The sequence below is a fragment of the Eurosta solidaginis genome, chromosome 3 (genome assembly GCF_040869045.1).
Source record: "Eurosta solidaginis isolate ZX-2024a chromosome 3, ASM4086904v1, whole genome shotgun sequence".
In the NCBI taxonomy this organism is placed as follows: domain Eukaryota; kingdom Metazoa; phylum Arthropoda; class Insecta; order Diptera; family Tephritidae; genus Eurosta; species Eurosta solidaginis.
The window spans coordinates 249,072,681-249,097,535 of NC_090321.1; the positions used below are offsets into that span (position 1 = coordinate 249,072,681).

General features: G+C 36.2%; 1 protein-coding gene across 1 annotated transcript in view; it reads right to left on the reverse strand.

The window, feature by feature from the left end:
- LOC137246122 (uncharacterized) overlaps window positions 1-22,220 on the reverse strand; it is a 30,849-nt gene extending 8,629 nt beyond the window's left edge. Inside the window, exons 1-8 of the mRNA XM_067777215.1 lie at window positions 22,066-22,220; window positions 19,436-19,597; window positions 19,277-19,373; window positions 18,710-19,168; window positions 18,142-18,620; window positions 14,146-14,529; window positions 607-771; window positions 283-379 (exon numbers count right to left, since the gene is read on the reverse strand). Coding sequence (XP_067633316.1) covers window positions 283-379; window positions 607-771; window positions 14,146-14,529; window positions 18,142-18,620; window positions 18,710-19,168; window positions 19,277-19,373; window positions 19,436-19,597; window positions 22,066-22,125 — 1,903 coding nt within the window. The 5' untranslated portion in view covers window positions 22,126-22,220. The remainder of the gene's footprint in view (window positions 1-282; window positions 380-606; window positions 772-14,145; window positions 14,530-18,141; window positions 18,621-18,709; window positions 19,169-19,276; window positions 19,374-19,435; window positions 19,598-22,065) is intronic.
- Window positions 22,221-24,855: the final 2,635 nt, after the last annotated feature.

Here is a 24,855-nt window from a genome sequence, read left to right on the forward strand (position 1 = left end):
TCCCTATTTTTTGTTTGCAAATCGGTTTTTTATCCGTGATTAACCGAATTGACTTTTCTGGTTAACTCACCTCTCATTTTACCATGACCTCTCCCTATCCCCTTCTCTCTCTTCTCCACTTCTGCTTGTTCTTCTTCCTCTCCTCTCTCACGAGCTCTCTCTCTCTCTCTTTCTTTCTTCCCTCCCCCTCTCTTTCTTCATTTTCTCTTCCATACTCCTGTTGCCTCATAAAGTGGAGACTGCACTCAAAATTACTACAATGTTAAGTTTATATGTACTTACAAAGCTCCCAGATATCGAGTTCGGGTTCAATTAGTATCTCCGTATAGTTCTTGCCCAAATTCAATGGTTTCAGTGTTTCTGCTGTTATCATTGTTACCTAATTTTAATAAGAATTTGATAAAGTCACTGTCTTTTATGTTTTTAATATTTCACAGCACAGTTATAACCCACTTGATTGCATCGAAATTTTTTATTTTTCTAATTTCAAAATTCAAATTTTATAAACCAGTATTCATTTAATTGAAAACACATTTAGTTCCAGCTTCAAATAATCACTTTCTTGCTGTTGAGCAACAACTGGGTATACTGTACTTACTTATTTACCTCATGTCCGTGCTTCACCAACTCTTTAATTATTACGCGATGCATTTGAAAGTGACTTCGACCGGCTGCTGCGTAGACTGCAAGTATTTTGGCGCCATTTGTTGTATGGATTTGCGTCAGCAGCGCAATCAGCGCCGAGATAGCAACAACGAGATCTTTTTGAAGCTAAATTGGAATATTAAGAAATTAATCTTTGAGCATGCTCTTTCTATACCTTCTTAAATTCCCGTGGGGTACAGGGATTAGATATGCCTTCGGCATTATAATACCGGTCATAAGAGACGACACCAATCCATGAGCAGTGTATTACAGGAAATGAAGCAATGTGGACGCGACGTATCACTTGTGCTACCCTATCACGGTAGCTAAAAAAAGAGAAAGCGGAGAACGGTATTGGAACCGACTGCGGAGGTGCCGTGCAACCGGATGCCATTATCCATAAAATGCAAAAAGGTTTAGATGGACCTTGTGTCTTACCATGGTAAGACCTTGTTATTATATATCCGATTACAAGCAAACATGGTACCAACGATCATGAACTGAATTGTTTGGCAGGGAACATGGAGTCTTCGTTGGACCGCTGATCACAATTATACCCGTTATGTATTTGACACCGTGAGTTTGAGCTATACAATGGCAGGTACTCACGCTAAGCATATAATATTTTATTATACTTTCTTAACTCCGATAGATTAATTACCACAATAAACAAAATGGTGAATGAATACAGATGTGATACTTCTTGGGTGTATGTTGGTCCTCATCCTTGTTGATTGAGTACCATAAAAATACTTGAAAGAACGCTTTCGCTTATTAGAGTAAAACTCTGCGAAAAAAACTTAATGAGATAATGAACTTTTTGAAACATCATCATCGTTACTCCACCAATTTTCTCTGAATTTATGGTATTTTTTTTCTTTTTTTTTGGAAAGAACGAGTTTCGTTAATAGAATTGATTCCGCTATAATTGTGAGCTAATAACTATTTTAAGTAGAGTCTGATTGGGATAGAGAATTCACCATTGCATCCTATTAACTCTTGTCTTAGTTTTCATAATCGTTCATAGTTATATTCCTCAAGCGGAGAGGGGGTATGCAGACTGTCAATGATTAGCATAACGAAAATCAAAAAACTACGCCGACAGCAGCATTGCTTGCCATTCAACATATCACACCTCCAGACATAATGGCCAAAAGTATAGCGTTACCCACTGCAACAAGGCTCAAATAATTGGCCTAACAACTGGTGCCATGATTGTCACTTGAAAAGAGTGATCCTACCGCGGCGTACAGTGGCATTTTTGCATGATTTAGACGCGAAAAATTAATAACTTACTGAAAAATGAATATATTTCATTAAAACGAAGTGTGTATGCCTTACCCCTTTCAGTGAGGATAGGCGAAGGAGTGGGAGGGGGCGGATTAAACCCCCCTCTAAAAATTTCGAATTTACCCCAACCAAAAACTTTCTTATAGCCTTATCTCGTTCTTTTGTTCACAATTGAACATACCTGTATTTAAATTTCTTATCTTTTTCAAACCATGAAGAAAACTTTCCAAGTAAATTAACTTTGGTGTAATTCACTTGAATCCATCTCATACGAAGATTTGATAACAAAATTCGAACTTTACTGCACATTCATCATACAATCTCTCGTCTCTATTTACTCTCTCCCTAAAACAGTACACACGTGATCTAAAACGGCTTTATCTTTTGCTTGAGGTCACGTTCTGCAACCCACACCTCATACAACTCCCACTTTATTATCGTCATTACATCAAAACGGGGATCTACGGGGATGGAGAATCATTTGAGTTATATGTAATAATATTGTATTATAGCAGAAATACAAAAATTATTGTGGTTGAAACTTTCGGCAGGCTTTTCTTTTCACGGTTTTTTATATTTTCAGCACAAAAATAATACACATTGAAAAACACACAATTTCGTAAAAAAAGATCAACCAAAAAACTTTCGAACACTTGCAAAATAATACAATTATGTGTATATTTTAAATAACCAAAAAATATTTTAGCTTTTGTTTCACCACAAAGTTTTATTTAATTATAAACCACGCGTTATTTCGCTTCTGTAAACTGCACTACTTAGCGCGTGATCAACAACTCACAGTTTGAGAGCAGATTATTCATTGAAGAACAATAATTATAAGAAATGATAATAACCGTTATATACTGTGGAGATTTTAAAAACAAACTGCATTCAAATTAAAAAAAAATGACTTGAAAATTTTAACTTTTTCACGTTAAAACCAAGCAAAAATGCCACTGTGCGGTGTTGTGCTGTTTTCTTCAACTATTTTTAATCTCCTGGTGGCAGCCGTGGTGTGGTAGTAGAGTGCCTCGCCGTCCTCATCGAAGATATTGGGTTCACGAATAGGACAAAGCAATTTCACAATTTTTTAATTTAGTTTTTTCAATAAGAAGAAAGATTTTCAGAATGGGGTTGCTCCTCGGCATTGATTTGGCAAGCACTCCAAGTGTATTTCTGCCATGAAAAACTTCTCGTGAAAACTCATCTGCATTGTAAATGCCATTCGGAGTCGTCATAAACATGTAGGTCCCGCCCACCAAGTTTTAGGAAAAATTTAAAGGAGCACGAAAGACGCTAATTGGAAGAGAAGCTCGGCCTAAGAACTCTTCGGAGGTTATCGCGCCTTATATTTATTTTTTAAATTACCTACCATTTTATTTGGTCCGTGATCGATAGTTTTATTTTTATTTATTTTTTTTTCTCCGAATTTATTTTACTAATATGGTATTTTGCTTCAAAATTTTTTGACAGCGCTTATCACTCTGCTGGTAGAATATTTATACTAAAATCGTTATACAAATTTTTCGTGTCTTTAAGCACTGATATGTAAATTTAAGCAGTGATAATCTACAACGGTGACCATATGATGTATTTATGTAGTGTTATGTATGGGGTTATTCGTACGGTGACCGTTCGTTCCAAATTGCGGTCGACTATGTATAAAAACTGGGCATGTCTTCAACCGATTCCGCCCTTTTTCACAGAAAAAAGTTATCGTCCTAGAGTCTAAGCTCCTACCAAATTTCACAAGGATTGGTAAATTTTTGTTCGAATTATGGTATTAAAAGTATCCTAGACAAATTAAACGAAAAAGAGCGGAGCCACGCCCATTTTGAAATTTTGTTTTATTTTCGTATTTTGTTGCACCATATTATTACTGGAATTGAATGTTGACATAATTTACTTACATACTGCAAAGATATACAATTTTTTGTTAAAATTTGACTTTAAAAAAATTTTTTTTTCAAAGTAGGCGTGGTCGTTCTCCGATTTTACTAATATTTATTAAGCATACATATAGTAATAGGAGTAACGTTCCTGCCAAATTTCATCATGATGTCTTCAACGACTGCCAAATTAAAGCTTGCAAAACTTTTAAATTACCTTCGTTTAAAAGTGGGCGGTGCCACGCCCATTGTCCAAAATTTTACTAATTTTCTATTCTGCGTCATAAGTTCAACTCGCCTACCAAGTTTCATCGCTTTATCCGTCTTTGGTAATGAATTATCCCACTTTTTGTGCTTTTAGAAATTTTCGATATCAAAAAAGTGGGGGTGGTTATAGTCCGATTTATTTCATTTTAAATAGCGATCTGAGATGAGTACCTAGGAACCCACATACCAAATTTCATCAAGATACCTCAAAATTTACTCGAATATTGATGATTTTGATATATGGAAGTCTATATCTATCTCTATTCCTTTATACCTGTACAACCAACCGTTATCCAATCACAGTTATTATACTCTGTGAGCTCTGCTCAACTGCGTATAATTAAGTGATAAAAGAAAAGAAGTAAATGTAAAGGAGAAACCGAGTAAGAGAAAGAGGAATCAAAGCACTATGACTACAATTTCATAATGGTTTCTATGATTTCTCATTTTTTTATCGACTTTATTGGGATGTTATCGAAAAGTTATCGAAAATCGATATGTTTTCAAAAAATTATTGATTTGTCATTGAAAACGTATCGATTTGTTATCTGTACGTTACCAATTGTTCATGGGCTTGTTATCCATTTGTTATCGAAACAATTGTCGATTTGGTAGAGACAATCTATGCATTTGTTTCCTAAAAGTAATCGGTTCATTTCAAAATAATTATTGATGTTATCGAAAACTTATCCACTTATGACCGGAATGCCTTTGACTATTGACAAAAAGGTAATCGATTTACTATCTAACAGTTGTCGATTGGTTATAGAAGAAGTTATCGTTTTTTAACAAAAAACTATCAATTTGACAATGGAAAGTTATTGATTTCTAGTCGGCGTAACAGGTTTGTTATCGGCGTGTAATCGACGGTTCCTTTTTAAGAAATATATACCTATAAAACAGCGGCCGCCATGGTGTGATAGTACCGTGGTACGCCTACCACACTGAAGGTCTTGGGATCAACTTCCGGGATGATCAACATCAAAAGTTTAGAAACAAGTTTTTTCAATTAGTTTTTTCTAAGCGGGGTCGCCCCTCGGCAGTGATTTGACAAATACTCGAATGTATACCTGACATGAAAAGCTTCTCAATGAAAACTCATTTGCTTTGAAAATGCCGTTTAGTCAGCATAAAACATGTAGGTCCCGTTCCGCCAATAGGTATCGGCTGTTATCGATAAGAAGCCGGCGAAGCTTTTCTCAAAAAGCCCGAAATTATTTGTTTCTGAAAGCTACATTTCTTGTGGATTGACTTTAACCACTGGGCGAGCTCTAGTTAATTTAAAAACACTACTGTTCTAGACGTACACTTGTATGTTTACACATCGAACTTCACGTGTACTTGGCACTCACACATTTTTTTCTTAGAGCCGTCTGCACTGGCCCTTAGAAAAACTGTACGAAAACAAAATACAATGAGGTTGTATTCGAAATTCCGAATTTACTCGATTACCTAGATCTGCATAATCATCATTAATTGTATAAGCTGCAAAAAAACTTACCAGACGAGTCATTTATAAAGAATTATTAAGCATACATATGTAAGAGTACACCATATTGCTAAATATGCCAAATTTAGATACTTAAATCAGGGACGGAAAATAATATTTTTTTTTCGGAGTCGAAGAAGTCCTGGTCAAAAATTTGTCCTAGATGAAAATGTTTAAGTTCTCAGATATATATAGCAATATCATGTCGAATCATGCATCCTTTTTATTTTTCGAACTTTTTCCATAAGCGTCCACATATAAAAGTAAAATTTGTATTTTTATTTTTTAGTCCGATAGAACTAGTTAAACTCGGTCTTTTAAAAATAAAAGTCCGGAAATAAAAGTTAAATACGGACTTTTATTTTTTAAGAGCAAAATAAAAGTCCCGCTTGATAACAAAAAATCGGCTTATCCGAATTAAAAAAAAATAGTTTGTTTCGGATAAGCGGTTTTTTTGTTATCAAGCGGGACTTTTATTTTGGCCTTAAAAAATAAAAGTCCGGATTTAACCTTTATTTTTAAAAGTCCGAGTTTAACTAGTTCTATTGGTCTCAAAAAATAAAAATCCGAAAATAATTTTTATCTTGACCCAAATATATTAAAAATCCAAAATTAATAGTTTTGCAAGGAATTATATTATAAAAGGAATAACAGTTTCGGCCCCTGACTTAAACAGAATATGTATAAAAGCTCAACTAATTAACGGGTATGATAAAAAGCTACCATGTTTTGAATAACTTTTCAAGGTCGTAATTTTTGGCTTTAACCAGTCTACAACACATATATGTACGTATAGATATGTATGTTTTTATACTCAGTTGAGCAGAGCTCGCATAACGGTAATCCGTAACGGCATAAACTAATCGAGATAGATATAGACTTCTATATATCAAAATGATCTGGACGAAAAAAGAAATTCATTTAGCCATGTCCGTCCTTCCTTCCGTCCGTCCGTAAACACGATAACTTGAGTAAATTTTGAGGTGTCTTGATGAAATTTGCTATGTAGGTTCCTGGGCGCTTAACTCGGACCGCTATTTAAAATGAACGAAATCGGACAACAACCACGTCCACAAGCATGCGATAATTCATTACCAAAGACGGATAAATCAATGAAACTTGGTAGGTGCATTGACCTTATGACGCAAAATAGAAAATTAGTAAAATTTTAGGCAATGGGCTTGGAACCGCCCACTTATAAAAGAAGGTAATTTAAAAGTTTTGCAAGCTGTAATTTGGCAGTCGTTGAATATATCACGATGAAATTTGGCAGGCACGTTACTGCTGTTACTATATATGTGCTAAATAAAGATTAGCGAAATCGGAAGACGAACACGCCCACTTAAAAAAAAAAATTTTTAAAGTTAAATTTTAACAAAAATGTTAATATCTTTACAGTATATAAGTAAATTATGTCAACATTCAACTCCAGTATTGTATGGTGCAACAAAATACAAAAATAAAAGAAAATTTCAAAATGGGCGTGACTCCGCCCTTTTTCATTTAATTCGTCTAGAATACTTTTAATGCCATAAGTCGAACAAAAATCTACCAGTCCTTGTGAAATTTGGTAGGGGCATAGATTCTTGACGATAACTTTTTTCTGTGAAAATGGGCGAAATCGGTTGAAGCCACGCCCACTGTTTATACACAGTCGATCGTCTGTCCTTTCGCTCGGCCGATAGCACGATAACTTGAGCAAAAACCGATATACCTTTACTAAACTTATTTCACGTACTTAATTGAATTCACTTTATCTTGGTATAAAAAATGGCCGAAATCCGACTATGACCACGCCCACTTTTTCTATATCGAAAATTACGAAAAATGAAATAATGCCATAATTCTATACCAAATATGAAAACAGGAATGAAACACGGTAATTGGATTATTTTATTGACGCAAAATATAACTTTAGAAAAACTTTGTAAAACTGGTGTGACACCTACCATATTAAGTAGAAGAAAATGAAAAGTTCTGCAGGGCGAAATCAAAAGCCCTTGGAATCTTGGCAGGAATACTGTTCTTGGTATTATATATATAAATAAATTAGCGTTACCTGACAGGTGATGTTCTGGGTAACCTCGGTCCACATTTTGATCGATATCTCGAAAACGCCTTCGCATATACAACTAAGAGCCACTCGCTTTTAACTCATTAATACCTTTAATTCGATACCCATATCGTACAAATATATTCTCGAGTCACCCCTGGTCCACCTTTATGGGGATATCTCGAAAAGGCGTCCACCTATAGAACTCAGGGCCACTCCCTTTTAAATACTCATTAACACCTTTCATTTGATACCCATATCGTTCAAACAAATTCGAGAGTCACCCCTGGTCTACCTTTATGGCGATATCTCGAAAAGGCGCCACCCTATAGAACTAAGGATCACTAACCTTTTAAAATACTCTTTACCACCTTTCATTTTATACCCATATCGTAGAAACATATTCCAGAGTTACCCCTGGTCCAACTTTATGGCTACATCCCGAAATGGCGTCCTTCTATAGAACTATGGCCCACTCCCTTTTAAAATACTCTTTAATACCTTCCATTTGATACCCATGTCATACAAACACATTCCAGGGTTACCCTAGGTTCATTTTCCTACATGGCGGTTTTCCCTTATTTTGTCTCCAAAGCTCTCAGCTGAGTATGTAATGTTCGGTTACACCCGAACTGAGCCTTTCTTACTTGTTTTAGATTACCTCTTTTCAAAACAGAAGTGTACAAGTTCAAAATTTCTAAGTAAGCATGAAAAGTGGCTAGCTGACAAAACTTTTTTGGACGAAGAAACGCCTAGCACGTCAACCAATCCAACTAGAGGGAGACCAACAAAACCCATAGAAGAGTGTTCACCCTACACAAGGAAAACAAAGCTGTCTGATACCACAAAAACTATGGCCACGACTCATCTTTCAGAAGCACTGGCTATTAAATATAAAAAAGACGAAGAAAACGTGAAGTCCCATATAACAGGAGCAGTTGCGGTAGCAAGTCCAGTGCGACAGATGAGGATCAAAAACAGCATTCCCACACCACCAAATGCGCTACCTAGGAAATATACTCCCGAAGAAGCTTTGGCGCTGTTCACAGATCTCGGTTTAACGAAGAAAAAATATGTTATATTGCGTAAGTCTTTATTGCAACGTAATGCCGATATTTTACCTGGATACAAAAACATAACTCAAGCCAAGAAAGAAGCAGTTCCTCTAAGTCCCAAAATAACCGAAGTATCAGCTGAAGTTGAGCTACAAAACCTAATGGATCATACGTCTACACGACTCCTTCAAAGTTTTACTGAAGAAAAGTTGAAATCACTGCCAAAGGAGCTAGCATTGATAACTAAGTGGGGCTGTGATGGATCATCAGGACAAAGCGCATATAAAAGAAGAATAAATGTAGACGATGAAACAATTACAGATAGTAATATGTTTATGGCTTCAATTGTTCCATTAAGACTAAAATATGAAGCTTCAGAATATTGGAAAAATCCACGTTCGTCATCAACTATATTGTGCCGCCCGATATTATTTAAATACGAGAAGGAGTCTTCGGAACTCATAAAAGCTACAGTGAGTGATATAAAAAATCAAATTGCCAAATTAGAACCAATAATAATTGAAATTGAAAAGGGGAATGTCATTACAATAAAGCATGATTTTCTTCTAACAATGGTCGATGGAAAAGTTTTGAACTTAATAACAAATACGACATCTACACTGAAATGTCCAATTTGTAAAAAGAGCTAAAAGGACTTTGAAAATCTTGATGATTAAATAACTGACGAACTAAATTATGAGTATGGAATATCTCCTTTGCATGCTAGGATAAGATGTATGGAATTTGTTTTGAAGCTGGCTTATACACTACCACAACAAGAAGTTTTCGACGACAATACAACATGTAAGGAGAAACAAAACAGGAGAAAAAAAAAATAATTCAGGATGCATTCTGTAAAGAGATTGGCCTTAGAGTTGACTGTCCAAAGTATGGATACGGAAATACAAATTATGGTAACTCCTCAAGGAGATTTTTTGAAAACGAATTAGTGACTGCTCGCATAACAGGAGTTGATAGAGATATTATGAAAAGATTGGGAGCAATTTTAAATATTTTAAACTGCCATGAACCAGTTAATGGACCCAACTTTGGAGAATATGTATCTAAAACTACAGATTTGCTTGCATCAAAAGTATCCTGAGAAGAAACTTACACCAACGGTATATAAAATTTTAGCACATGGAAAAGATTTAATAAAGTACCAGTGCTAAACATTAGTAGAATTGTCTGAAGAAGCTCAAGAATCTAAGAACAAGGACTACAAAAAATATAGATTTATGAACACCTGCAAACTATCACGAGTTAGACAAAACGAAGACCTTTTCAACACGTTAGCTATCTCTTCTGATCCAGTCATATCATCTATGAGGTATGTAAGAACACAAAAAGATTTTACGGATGCGTATAGCTCAGAAATGGTTGCTTTGTTAGATATATGTTCCAGTGACGGTGACTATGTTAAGGTAAAATAAGTTTCTCACTTCTTATCACAACAATGAAAAAGAGAGTTACTAATCAATTTTGTTCCTTAATTGAAAAATAAGATATCTATGTACAATTTAATTTTATATTTAAAATAAAAGAATTAATTAATTTAGTAATTTATAAATATATGCTTTTCTTTCTTGCATTTCTCTAAAGTTTATCAAATTTATTTTAAAGCTTAGGCATTTCGCCTTCACACAAGTATTAAATTTTTATAGAAATCAATACGTCTATCGAGTTTGGTACAAATTGGTAAAGTGTTTACTAAGATCAAACTTTTTAGCATAAATAGGCAGTGCCACTCCCCTTTTCCAAAATTCGTTGGCTGTTTAATCTTGCGCTCAAATAAAATTTCATTGAACCACTTTCAATAACTTTTAGTTATTAATAAAATAAATATTTGGCTTGTAAATAAAAAAAAAAAAAACATGTAAAATGTTACGATGAATTTTGAAGCACCTTGTTATTGTGGCACCAAAAACGGACATTTGAGTTTTATAAGAGTATTGCCATTTAAAAGAAACAATACGTCTATCGATTTCGGTAGTTAGTGCTTACGTGAATACTTAGATACAACTTTTCATCATAAGTGAGCAGTGCCACGCTATCTTATCAAAATCGTTAATTTATCTTATTTAATGCTTAAATACGTCATTAAAAGACAAATCTCATTTTATTTTTTTTATTTTTTACTAAAAAAATGTTGTTTTTTCATTTTTCTAAAAATTTTCGAATTTGGTGAATTTTTTTGAAGCACCCTGTATACGTGACATTCTGAGCTTTCACACAATAAAACTTCAAATAATTAGCTTTCATTTGCATTTTAAATTTTTAAAATATCTTCATTCGTTCATTTTTGCAAAGAAAAAACTCAAAAGGCGCCACTGTGCGACGTTCAATGCACGTACGCACTTAGATCGGAACGTAGAAATCAAAACAATTTTGATTTTTTCCGTAAGAACGTGTCAGCTGATCGCTCTCTCACTAGATAGAGTTGCCTAGTAAACTTTTGTGCGCTAAGTTTTGACCGTTTGCAGTTTTTATGCAAAAACATCTAATTAAAGTTTGAAATATTGTGGAAATAATGCGAAATAATTACGTAGAAGTGCAGATTATAAATATGTAATCTATTTATATTTATTTAATATTAATTCCAGCCTTTTACAACATCAAAAATTAAATTGGAAAAAGTTGATGTTTCCATAAGCATGCATGCAAAATGGTCAATGGCAACAGTGCTTATCTGTAAACAATACACACACAAATATGTTATGTACATGTACACATGTACACGTGTTTTGTATGACAAACGTCTGTACGTACGGCACACGTCGGTGGGTAATTTCCGCTTAAGTGACGCTTTAATCACAAGCTTCTTTGCTCTAATCAAAGAATTAAGCCCCCATTACTGATACTTAGCATAGACTTGACTTGACTTGGCGTAAACTTGGCAACTTAGCCACGATTATACTCCACTTGGCGCATAAAATCTGGCATCATAATCAGCGTTGAAATTTTTTTTTTAAATAAATGTCAATTTGTATGACAAAATGTCAAAATGAAATGGAAACAAACAAATGGCATCTCAAAATGTAAACGTCACTTAGAACTTACATAGAAAATCAAAATTCAACAGACTTCTAAGTCAAGTTAAGTTTTGTGTAATCAGTAACATGCAATGTTCATTTAACAGAACTGTAAGTGACAGTTCGCAAGCCAAGTCAAGTCTATGCTAAGTATCAGTAATGGAGCCTTTACCATGGAAACATAATATTGTAACGAATTTGCTGCAAATTTTCTTATTTGCAATCCTCTGCTATCCTCTAATGAGACGATAGCATCGCTCAGTGCTGCTAACATTCGTTACAATATTATATTCATGGCGGAACGATACAAGGTGGCAGCATGGAACAGCTGATTATAAACTTTTTTTATTTGATTTGATACATCAACTTCCGGCGCAGTACGATTTTGACATTTGTCCATCGAATTTACAAAAACAAAGTACATAGGATTTTTATTTATGTTTATAGGTATGTCACCATGCTGCCACCTTGTATCGTTCCGCCATGATTATATTATAGTGAGTTCCATTGCCAAATATTCCAAATATATGTACAAGCTTCCTTATCAGTTATTTTTTTTCGTAAATTTTAGTCAGCATATGTTCATATGTATGCTTGCTACCGACCACCAAATAAAAGATATCCATCACAGTTCCAGTTTCATTATGGGCCGGCTCGATGTTAAGCTCCAAAACTGCAGAGCGATCACGACGCAATAAGATGTATGCGAGGTGAAAATTTCTAAACAGAAGAAAGCCACGGAGTATGGTATTATCATCATCAATTGTTATCAATGCTGATCATCAACCAGTCAAACTCACGGCAGATGCAGATAACGTTTCAGTCATCATTAGCGGCAGATGTCTAACAGCAAGCAACTCTCTGATGGATCAGGCGGTTCAGGCAGTAAATGCCTGGACATGCCAAGTCTTCCTGCACTTACCTCCCCCACTCAGTGGAGGCCCTTCTTATGTTTCCAAACTGCGGTGTCGACTGAAATACTTTCTAGGCTGGAGCGTCTTCGTCCATTCACATAACATGACCTTGCCAGCGAAGCCTTTGGGCTTTTATTCGCTACACCGAAGCTTATAGTACCTCATTCCATACTTGCTTTCTCGCTTTCGATTATTTCTTGAATGACAGCAAGTCTTGTTCTCATTTGGAACCTTTTCTGAAGCCTTATCTGATTTCGAATGGCTCAGAGAGGTTCTTCCCAATCGTTACGGCTCAACGTCATTTCAGACATAGCAGCATACAAATAATTTATTTTCGCGCTGTCAAAGGTTGTTTTGAAGGCGATAAAAAAGATGAGGAGCACTGACTCTCTTAGCTTGAGTCTTCTTCAGGATCTTGCGCATCGTCAAGATCTGGTCAATAGTTGATTTACCAGGTCTGAAGCCGCACTGAAAAGGTCCTATGCGTTTGAGTCTTTCGTTCGGATTCAGTTAATGTGGTTTGCTGGATGGCGTTTCTTGTGGATTGAGTAGCGCACAATAAAATCACATACTGAAGGCATGAGCCCATACGACCATATTTGACATAGCAGTTGGTGCAATCTCTTTACAAACTCTTCATCTCCGTATTTGAACAGCTCGACGGGTATTCGGTAATTGCCTGGTGCCTTGCGATTTTTACAGTCAGCATCTAAAGCTCCTCGCCCTCGCTCCATCATTCCTCATGTTTTTTCCTTTTAAATAGGCGTCTTTCTTCCTTCTTCGGCTCACTATAACGCTCCAATATACAGCGCGTTGCCGCTCCCATATGCAGCACTGCCCTATAGGCAGCGTATCTCTCTTTCGCTGGAAAACTATGGTGTCAGTAGCAGCGGTACGTAATGAGAAAACAAAATAAACCCATTGCTTAGTCACATCGTCAGGTGTGATTACTCTCAGTGAGCAGGTGTGAGAACCGAGTGCAGTAATCATCAGCTGTCTGTTTCGTGAGCAGCTGTGTCACGAATTTTCCTCGTGTCCCTTCACGCACTTTCTTTGCTGCGTGTACATATCTTGTCTGCCACAATTTAGTGATACGTGTCGATATTTGGACCTAACACACATCCAGAACACCGGAGCTATGTCTGCCGTCCATCAATAGGCGATAGATTTGGTTTCATGTTCGTCGATCAGGAGATAGCTAAGTAGCTTGCTGTATCTTTTAATGCTGGAATCTGGAACTGCCACTGACCATGTCTCGAGCCGCGGCGAATTCAACCACCGTCAACCCATTGGGAAGGCTAAATTTTCCTGTACGGCCAAAGACAAGTCCCTTGCCCACCCTGGCCGGGTATCTGTGCCTTCTCCTAAAAGGGTTCCAACATTCTAGGTACATGCCCTCAAATCATGGTCTGTGCGTTCATTTTATACTAAATAGATTTATAGTACTTACCCAACTTAAACCAATCCAATAACACAAATAATCTTATCGTATTTAAAAAAATTTATTGAACCTTCTGTTTCGCCTCCATGCCTTTGAATCTTCTCCAAATCCATCGCACTGTCATAACAGCACACGCGATCGAGAGAGCTAATACAGCCGCAAGGAAAGCGATCACATCCAATAAATAGAATTGATACCATTTCAAGTCCATGCCAGCAGCACGCAAATGGCGCGCTCCTTTATGACGTATCACATATTCGATCCAATATATGGCAGTTTCACGTGGACCCACAGGACGATCACGAAAGATGCGTGACATGCGTTTCATATTATCACGAAAGGTACCATTGTAACACACTTTATGTAAAGCATTTTTGAGGTCATCATGTGTAAGGGTTTGTATGTTTAATGGCTCAGTGTAACCAGCTACATGACCCTGCTTCACATTTAAAAACTATTTGGAAAAGAAAATATTCAAATCAATATGCAGTTCAATATTTAGATCTATGCATTTACATAAATTAAAGCTGGAGAAATTCCGATAGACTTAATTTCGGACGGTTTCAATAAATAAGACTCTATCGATTAATATACTCTGTAGGGACAATATCTTGTTCTGTACTAGTGCACTGTTGCATGTCTAAAGGCGGACTGTGAGGAAGCAGCATCTTGTGTTAATTGGTAAAGACAAAGAGGACCCGAAATCGTCATCAGCCTACCGGCCGTTATGCATGCTCGACACAGCCGAACAACTTTTTTTAAAAGTTTATAAAACCACGTAACCTAGACGTCGTAGAACAAGCAGTAAGTCTATAACCAAAGTGGCAAGACTTTAGGCTCAGAAAATGCACTTTATGTGCATTTGAAGACGTCCTTACAAGCGGTGAAAAAGAACAACGAGTTAATGCTAAATCCAAGCGTGTTATCCTCCCTGAAACCTTAGACGTAAGAAAGACTTTCAACAGCCTGAGATGGTTAGACATAAGTAGCGATTCCAAATATGATGCCATCTACAGCGCGCCATCAGAAGCTACCTCAATGATCGTATCCTTATATATGCATAAAACCTCAGATGGCCTGCGTACCATGAAAGTCACATACGCAGCAGTGCAGGGATCAGCTCTTGACCCTGTAATCTGATGGAATTTTCAAATTACTTGCTTAATTGGCGATTAACCGTTTAAACGGTAATGGCCGTCCAACAAGGTGCGCTAGTCGCTTCTTTTCTCTGCCAACCGGCGCCAATTGGTTACGCCAAGGGAGTTAAAATCGTTTTCCCCCTGGTCCTTCCAGCGGAGTGGTGGCCGCCTTCTACCTCTGCTTCCATGGGCAGGTTCCGATAGAAACACTTTCTTGGCCGGAGCGTCGTCTTTCATTCGCATAACATGGCCTAGCCAGCGCAGCCGCTGGGTTTTAATTCGCTGGACTATTTTGATGTCTGCATAGAGCTCGTACAGCTCATCGTTAAATCTTCTTCGGTACTCGCCATCGCCAACGCTGAGAGATCCATAAATTTTTCGAAGAACTTTTCTCGCGGTCGCCGTCGACATTGCTTTAGTCATAACAGGCAAAAGAAACACGTATAAAGCTCAGCCTATACTAATATGCATAAAAGAGTGGCCAGATTCCTGCGGATTACAAAAGGAGACGGATCAAGAGCGAATGAAAGCCGTTAGCAAAGATAGCAGGGAAGAAACATTTAGGTTGTCGAACGGTGGGAAAATGAACAACGAGGCATATGTTAAGCAGATAACGTTAGAATTGAGAGTGGGTGAGGAAGGGGAAAGAAACTGCTAATATGAAACGGAGATACAAGTTGAGAAAATTAAAAGATAGGAAAGATCTTAAACAAGAGAATGGAAGGAGGTAAAGAGGGAGGTAGAGGGAGAGAATTAAAGGTGAGAGTAGAGAGAAAAAGTTGAGAAATTTAAAGGGGAAAGTTATGGAGGAGAGTCAATGATCAAACATGGTGCAGAGGAGGGAGAGGCAAGAAGGTACAATAATTTTTTTGCGGAAGCTACGATATTGCATATGGCTCTGTTGACTGGGAAAGTAGGCATATCGGAGGAATATTATCGCGCAAGAGAACGAATAAATAATATATTTTTATCATATATATAAAAATTAATGCAATTTTAAAAATTGTACCTGCATTAGTTTCAGAGAATTTTGCTAATAAAATAAATTATAATGAAATTGTTCGATCTGGTGATGCAGCTTTTCAATTGGTATGAAGAAAGATATTAGGAAATGTCGAAGAGCGCGTTGGATGGAGTTGGAGTGGAAGTGAGAGTGGTATTGGTAGTGGTAGTGCGAACGGAAGTGTTAGTGGAAGTAAGAATGGAATTGGGAGTAAGAGTGGGATTGGCTTAGTTGTAATATTTGTATCACGATATAATCAACAAAAAAGTCACAAGTAAAAAAATTCAAGTGTGTAAATATGTCCATACAGCGATTAAGTTTATGTCGAGAAGCTCGCGAGATTTACGAGTACATACTTCGAAGCACGAGAATCTCGCTATAAGTCGAGTTCTCGATTTATCGGGTCTCGAAAATATCGCTTATGTTCGAGAAGAAATCGTAAGCTCTACTATTAAGACAGCTTCCTATTCGATAAAAAATTATAACCTGGAGCAAGTATGTACATATATGCCTTTGTTGTTGACTTAGGGGTTGCGCTGAATAGCAAGCTTAGTTTCAACTTCATATTATTGCAACTATCAACAACGCAAGAAGTGTTTTAGCATTCGTAAAGCGAAGGTCAAAAGAACTTAACGATCCTTATATTACAAAAACCCTTTTTACAGCACTGGTTGGACCTATAATAGATCTTAAATCCGCGTTATAAAGTTCATGCAGATAGGTTAGAATCACCTCTAAATCAGTTTTACTCTTTGCCCTAAGAGATTTTTAATGTGATTCCTTGTAAAACCTTAAGGGGGTAGGTTTTACTAATCGGCTGAAACTTGTTAATCTTCCAAGCCTTGCCAATCGTAGAGAGATGCTTAGGGTAACTTTAATTAGTGAATGGTTTGGTTTCTTGAATGTTCCTTCTCGGCCAATTTTGAATTTAATGAGCCCTTTTGTGCCAAGATTACAACTCTCACTCAAGCGCGGTTGATAGTTCGGAAACGCTTTTTAGCACTAAACAATTAATTCCTTTTTATCTCAATAATAAACATCCTGATGATTTTTGTTTACAGACTATTAGCTATTTATATGTCAGTTGTACTTAAACCACCTTATTAGTGTTTTACTTAGATGATTAATTTTAAAATTCTCTGTAGCTAGGCAGTTTCAGTTCTCCACGCTTAACAAATCGCGGCCTTTCAATGACTCGACAAAGAAAATTAAAAAAACCGAGCGTCATGCGGCTGCGCCTCTAATGTCGGTTGGGAAGGCTTTAGACGGTAAAACCCGTTGGGAATTATTACTATTTTTATTATCATCGTCTTGTAATCGCAGCACTCATTCTGTGTAATCGATTGCAAATGATTTGAGAATATGTTCGTTATAACTAAAAAAAAAAAAAACAAACTTAGAAAGAGTCGATTAATACATTTTTCTATAGGCTATTCTCCAGTTTTAAAGCCCCGTCATATAAGATTTTAATGTAGCATCGTGCAATGATAGATGAGTAGATTGCAAGTATTTGCATGGAGAGTGACAAAAAGCGCATCACCAACGCTATGTGATAGGAAAAAGTAAACAACTTCCAAGTTTTGTTGCAAGTTAAGCAGAAGATTTTTACATGTGTGCTAAGAGTGGATTCAGACTTTTGTAAGTGTAATTATTCTTCCCAGAAGACAAAATATGCTAGCAAGTATTTTTCTTGTATGGTGAGAATATTTATAACAGTGCTTTGCGAATTTATTTTTTTGTGTGAATGGGCAAGCCGAAATTAGTTTCTACCGATAATTCTGAAGTTCTTTTATATTTACAAGCGCAACATCTTGCGCTATTAAAACGATATTCGCTTCTGCATCAAAACTCATGGGCATGATTAATTTTATTGTGACGCGGCCCTTAATTTACATGATTTTACATATTCTATGGATCAACTTGCCTGATCAAAGAAGAATGGTATGCCCACTACTGGTACGCCGTAGTAAATTGCCTCTTGTGTGCCAAAAATTCCACCATGAGCAATAAACGCACGTACATTGGGGTGTGCCAAAATATCAGTCTGTGGCATCCAGGGTTTTATCATAATATTTATGGGAAGATTTTTCAAACTATCGCTTTCAAATTTCCATAGAATTCGCTGCTTTATATTACGAAAAACATCAAGAAATATATTCAATTTTTCTTGTGGTAAATCTTTACTTTGAATTTGTGAGCCCAAACTGAAATAAATGACACCATCTTCTGCTTCATCTAGAAATTTCTGTATGTCGCTGGGTAGAGATTTATTTGGATAGATATGCATGCCACCAACATTTATCATATTATCCATTTTTGGACTAGGTAAAGCAAGTGGCGTGTAGCTATTAATCAAGATAGCTGAAAGATTTTTCGTCATAGCCGAGGTGCTAGGGAAATCAACTAGAATAACAGGATTAAAAAATTTAAAAGTTCGTGTTAAATTTGTACATTTGACTGTACCGAAAGTTTCACTTTAAAATTCTACTTACTTGTCAAATGACCAAAATATTTCTTCATAAGCGCATCCATGTTTGGCAAATAGCTAAATTTTCTATGAAAATCAAATTGCAATGAATAATAAGTATTTTGTACTCGTTCCCAGAAACTCATACGTTGGGTAAATGTCGTCATACCAAGTGGCACATAAGACCATGGTGCTATCATACCAAACATTTCACTCATATAATTTTGTTGTGCAAATGTTGCTGTACTTATAACGGGTACATCATAGATATGAGCGAAAGCTAGTAATGCATCCTGAGCGAATTCTTCGATTAATAATAAATCGTAGACACCCTTGGTTTGTTTAGCATTGATAATTGCTTGTATTTTGGGCTGTTGAAGCGCATGTTCAGTAACGCCCATACCCAAGTATTCAGCCATCTTTACTAAAAATTTTACATCCTCTCTTATATCAGATACATTGCTTGTACCCATATTTTTATGAACTGCCAAAGCGTTAACGTATGCAGTTTAGATATTATTAAAAAATATTTGTTTAATTTGTATAAATATAATTTTGAAGATTCTTATTATCTGTGTCGGTATGTACTTACTATGCTTCCAGTAATCGAATTCTGGTTCAATTAATATCTCCGTATAGTTTTTACCCAGTTTTAGTGGTTCTAATGTACGTCCCGTTATCATTGTGACCTAGTGAGGTTTTGAAAAAAAAAATTTAATTTTTAAAATATTTTTTTTTTTAAGTTGCATGCCTCATGTCCATGTTGAGTAACTTCTTTGATTATCACTTGAGTCATCTGGAAGTGACTACGGCCTGAAAAGGGGTAAACTGCCAGTATTTTTGCCCCATTAGTAGTCGTAGTTGTTGTCAGTAGCACGGAGAGAATCAGCAGACCAGCAATAAATTTGAAATACTTAATTAAACAAAAAAAAAAAATTATTTTAAAATGTACGATTTAAGGACTTGCCAATTTTTTTTTTTAGTAGTTAGTTAGGCCAAGCTTAAACTAAGTTTGCTTAAACTACAGATGATTAGAAGACCAATAAAACATATCGTTACTTCTAAAGTTCCTCTGTGAAACCAGGAAGTTAATCCGTTGTAAAAGAATCGGAGCGTCTACTATGCCTTGAATGATATCAAACACAAAGCTAAGCGAAAGCAAGATTCTTCGGTTATCCAACGTCTTCAAGTTGATAAGGAGACATCTAGCATTACATGACGGAATAGGCTCTTCAAAGTTTAAACTGCGCAGAGTAAAATGTATGAAGGGCTTTTGCACCCGTTCTAGTCTCTTTATATGGCAATTGTAAAATAGTCTATATAGCGTATTCTAACGTGGAACGAACCATCAAGGTATAAAGAAGTTTTAGAGTGAATGGGTCAGTAAAATCAGTACTGCAACGGCGTATAAAGGCAAGCATTGCCTATGATCTGGCAATTGAATGATTTATATGATCAAGAAACATAAACTTGGAATCAAAAATGACTCACAAAACTCGTATTTTAGATTGCGTGGTCAGTTTAGATCCATTAATATCATATGATGTAAAGTTTAGGGAACGGGATTTAGAAAAAGTTATGTGAAAACGTTTACTAATATTGAGTTGCAGGTGGTTTATTCTGCAATAACTGCCTACATTATCTAGCTATTTTTGAAGACTATGGGCATCGGAAATATGAGAAATCTTTGAAAAGATCATCCGCATACAAAAGAAATTCGAAGGAGACAGAACAGGAGGATATATCATTTATAAAAATAATGAAAACGAGGGGACTAGGATGTTGCCCTGAGAAACGCCTGAGGAGACAAGGAAGGGATCGGACGCACAATCTTCAACATCGACTACACACTTTCGAAGAGAAAGATAAGATTTAATCCATGATAGGAAAGTTGAATGAAAACCAACATTGGCTTATTTATCTATTAAAATATAATGACTGACCTTGCCGAAAGCTTTTGATAAGTCTGTATAAACAGAGTCCACGTCTAGCCGATCACTGACAGCTGACAAACAGTGATCAGAGAAAACCGCCATGCTCGAAACTGTGGATCTTCCGGACACGCAGCCGTAGTGATTGCAGAAAATTAAGAGCCTTAGACCGGTTAAGCACCAATTAAGGAAGGATTCACCTTGGAGAAGATTTAGGTCGAGCTTTTCTTCCAATATGCATCGTGCACCTTTTTAGTTTTCCTACAAATTGGCGGGACGGGAACTGCGTGTGTTATTGTCATTCCGAACGGCAGGTGCAAGGCAAATGAAAAGCTTTTCATAGAAGAACATTCTGAGTATTTACAAAAACACTGTCAGGGGACGCGCCGCTTGCAAGAATTTGTTAAATTTTTGATGTTGCTTCGTGCAGGGCTTAAACCCAGTACCTCCACTACATTGCGCTGGCCTTCCAACATTGGAAAAAGATTTGAGAGGATCAAAGGTACTAAGACCAATTATTTCCGCCTAATCGTCTTAAAAGCAGGTAAGTTCTTAAAGCACGCATGAATTTATACAGTACCAATACTATATTTCATTCCTGACCGCAGCCCCTACATTTATCAAAACCCTACTTTCGTTACATTATTTTGATTATTAAGTTTGGAAGACAAGCTTCTATCCAATGAATTCAAGTGTCTCGATTCTCATAGTATGGTAGAATAAGTTCCATTTTAATAAAGTGCCAGATTATGTGTATCACACTCACAAATTATCATCAAAGTCCTCTAATGGGAGTCCAAGGAAAGTAGCAGTTTCAACAGGGTTGGACCGTAGGATGTAGCTGTTAGAGGGGCTGGTTTCACTTTGCAATTGAAAATATTGTTGGTTTCATGTGAAGATACGTTTCCTGTGTAGAAGCTGATTCTGTATAAGTAAGAGTTTAACCTATTACAGTATCAGGCGCATCAGTTTGGGTAGAGCAGCAGGTGAATTATTTTCAAACTCAGATTTTGTAGTTCTCATCCCTTTGTAATTGAGACATAGAATTGGATTTCATGAGAAAGCACGTAAAACTATAACTAAAATTCACTTTATACATCGTTTACCAGGTTTAAAATTTAGTACCCTCAGGAATCGCTTTCGATAATCAGTGTCACATCTGTATGCCTCACCTAACTTTCAAGAAAGAGTATAATGTGTGTCTAAGCTTTGGTGATTCGACGGGCGAATAGTTTTTTGTTATTATATGATTTGTTATTTAAGTGGGCTGTATATTATTTTATTTAGAGAGAGGTCGCTATGCGCCTGTTACACCTTGTATGTATTCATTGGGGGCAAGCACTGTGGGCTTCAATGTATTGGCTGCGGGTTGAGCCACCTTGTTTTGCTAGGAAAAACCCCGCTTTGGGATAAAAAAATTTAAACTATGTCTTTAGAATATTTCACTAACCAGTTGAGAATTACAAGCACACTCAATGGCTAATGAAACAAACGAACGAAAAATGTTCATAGTTTAAGTCACTTAAACAATGTGAGTGTCTTAACATGAAAGAGCGATTTTGTATATCTTAGCAGAGTTTGATTGTTGAGTTCAAGTTTCAACATTTCTCAAATTCCCAACAAAACTTATATTTTCACAAATTTTGAAATGACAAAAAAATCTCGCAAAAACTTATTGATGGTCAGAAGGCTTTTTTTGCTTTTTCTGTTTTTTTTCTATACACGCTACCATTTTAAATTTGTTAAATTATTTAAAGCTACTGATTTTCTTTCTATTTGTGTGCTACTTTTGTAAGTTCAATAAATATACTAAAAATCTAAATATAAACATTTTGCGTTTTAATCTTCAATTTTTATTCGAAGTACTATTTCAAATCAATTATGATAATCTAAATTATGTATATATATTTATGCATGTGCCTACAGGATATATATATATTTATCTGGGTGTTTCCACGGAAGTTCAGCCACAATAGTTTATCGTAGATTTCTATGTTACCATGTTTTTCTAAAAGCTCGGGAAGTCAGCTTTGATTTGTAGAAATTGAACATAAGTGGGGATAAGACACAACCCCTGTTTAATTTACTATGCTTTGAGGTTTCGTTCCTAAATTGAACCAACCCTTACCCACCATTCAGATAATTTGCCGTCCAGCTTCTTCAACAAGGAAGAAAGGGTGGACCTTCTATCTGTTGGAGTGGTGTGCCGTAGTTGACTGTGTCAAAAGCTTTAAACAGGTTTTTGTTCGTTCAAACCGTAATTTATCTGGGTGTTAATGGCGAGCTATCTCGGCTAGGCCACGTTCTTTTGCTAGTGCTGCAGCTTCGGACGGAAAATGTGGTATGATTTCAGGTATTCTAACATTCGGGATGAAACGAGTCGAAGCCGGAGTGATGACTTTGCAGAACGGGCGCCCCCTTGCCGGACACCAATTATACATATGCTTAAAGTGAGTATCTGCCTCTTTAGACCCAAAACTTACGGTGTCAAACACACGGATATAATTGCGTGATCAGCGACCTAACGATCGGCACTATTTTTCTATTCCAAAGCACATCATTACACGATCGTGTTGGTATCAAATTGGCTTCTAATGGGGTGTACAATCATGAGGTCTCAAATTTGTAAGAAAAATTAAAAAGAAGCACGACGCAAATTGGAAGAGAAGATCGGCCTAAAATCTCTTCGGGTGTTATCGTGCCTTGCCTTTTTAAACGGTTTTATTTAGGTTGCCGGCTGGCCGGTCAGCGCGAATTTTGTAATTAAAATTTAAGTAACTTCCCGATAAGCTACAAGCTTGAAACTTGGAGTATAGTTCAGAACCTGGTGACAATGCAATAATAAGAAAAAATCGCCACTAGGTGGCGCATGGATCGAGATATTCACAAAAATGGTATTTGTGGTCCGATTTGGCTCATATTTGGAAATCATATTTGACATACAGAAATAGAAACCGCTTTAGCAAAATAAATTCACGCTAGGTGTCGCAAACATTGAGATTTTCAAAAAAGTCGTACTTGTCTGTTCGATTTGGTTCTTTGAACAAATATTATATACAGTCCGGTAGAAGTGACATCAAAATACTTTGGAGCACATAAGTTCAAATTTCTTTAGTGAAATTTCAGTATAAAAATTCTAGTCCCATTAGAAGTGACGTCAAAATACTTTGGAGCACATAAGTTCAACTTTTGCTAGTGAAATTTCAGTATAGTAAAATAAATAAAAACAAGTAAGGATGGGACTGTCTTCGGCTGTGCCGAATATTGGAAATTAAGGGAGAAATGGCTAAAAGCTTTCTATCTGAACGAACGGTTGTATGGGATATATATTATATATAGCTCCGATCGAAATGATTTTTTCATGAAATCTTCTATTATATATTAAAATATATACCAACGAGTTTCACGTTTATACTTTGTAAATTAAAGGAGAAATGGCCAAAAATCTTTCTATCTGAACGATCGGTTGTATGGGATCAAAGTGATTTTTCCAGGATATCTTCTATGATATATTAGAATATATATCACCGAGTTTCACATTTATACTTTCTAAATTGCGGCAGGAATGACCAAAATCGTCTTATCTGAACGATCGGTTGTATGTGATATATATGTTATAGTGGTCCGATCCTACCGGATCTGACAAATGTCTAATATAATACAAAAATACATCCTTGTGCCAAATTTCATTGAGATATCTCAAAATTTGAGGGACTAGTTTGCGTTCAAACAGACAGACGGATGGACAGACGGACATGGCTATATCAATTCAGCTCGTCGCCCTGATCAATTCGGTATACTTAATGGTGAGTTTATCTTCTATATTTCTCAACGTTACAAACATCGGACCAAAGTTAATATACCATTTCATGTTCATGAAAGGTATAAAAAATGTTTAAGTTGAACGGTTTTATTGAAAGCAATACTTACGTTAAGTAATAATAATACTGAAAGCTAGAAAATAATTAGGTAGGTCCTAGGTACTAGTCATCACACTCCTCATCAATCTAGGGCGTTGATCAGACAATTAAATAAAAGCGTTGGGTGCGTGAAATTTCTAAAAATGTCAGGCATAGCATAACCTCATTAAGGTTCAGTTGGTCTTACTTATGGCTATCAATAGAAATTTGACGCGTCCAACGCTTTTATTTAGTTGTCTGATCAACGCCCTAGATTGATGAGGAGTGTGATGACTAGTACCTAGGACCTACCTAATTATTTTCTATCTTTTAGTATTATT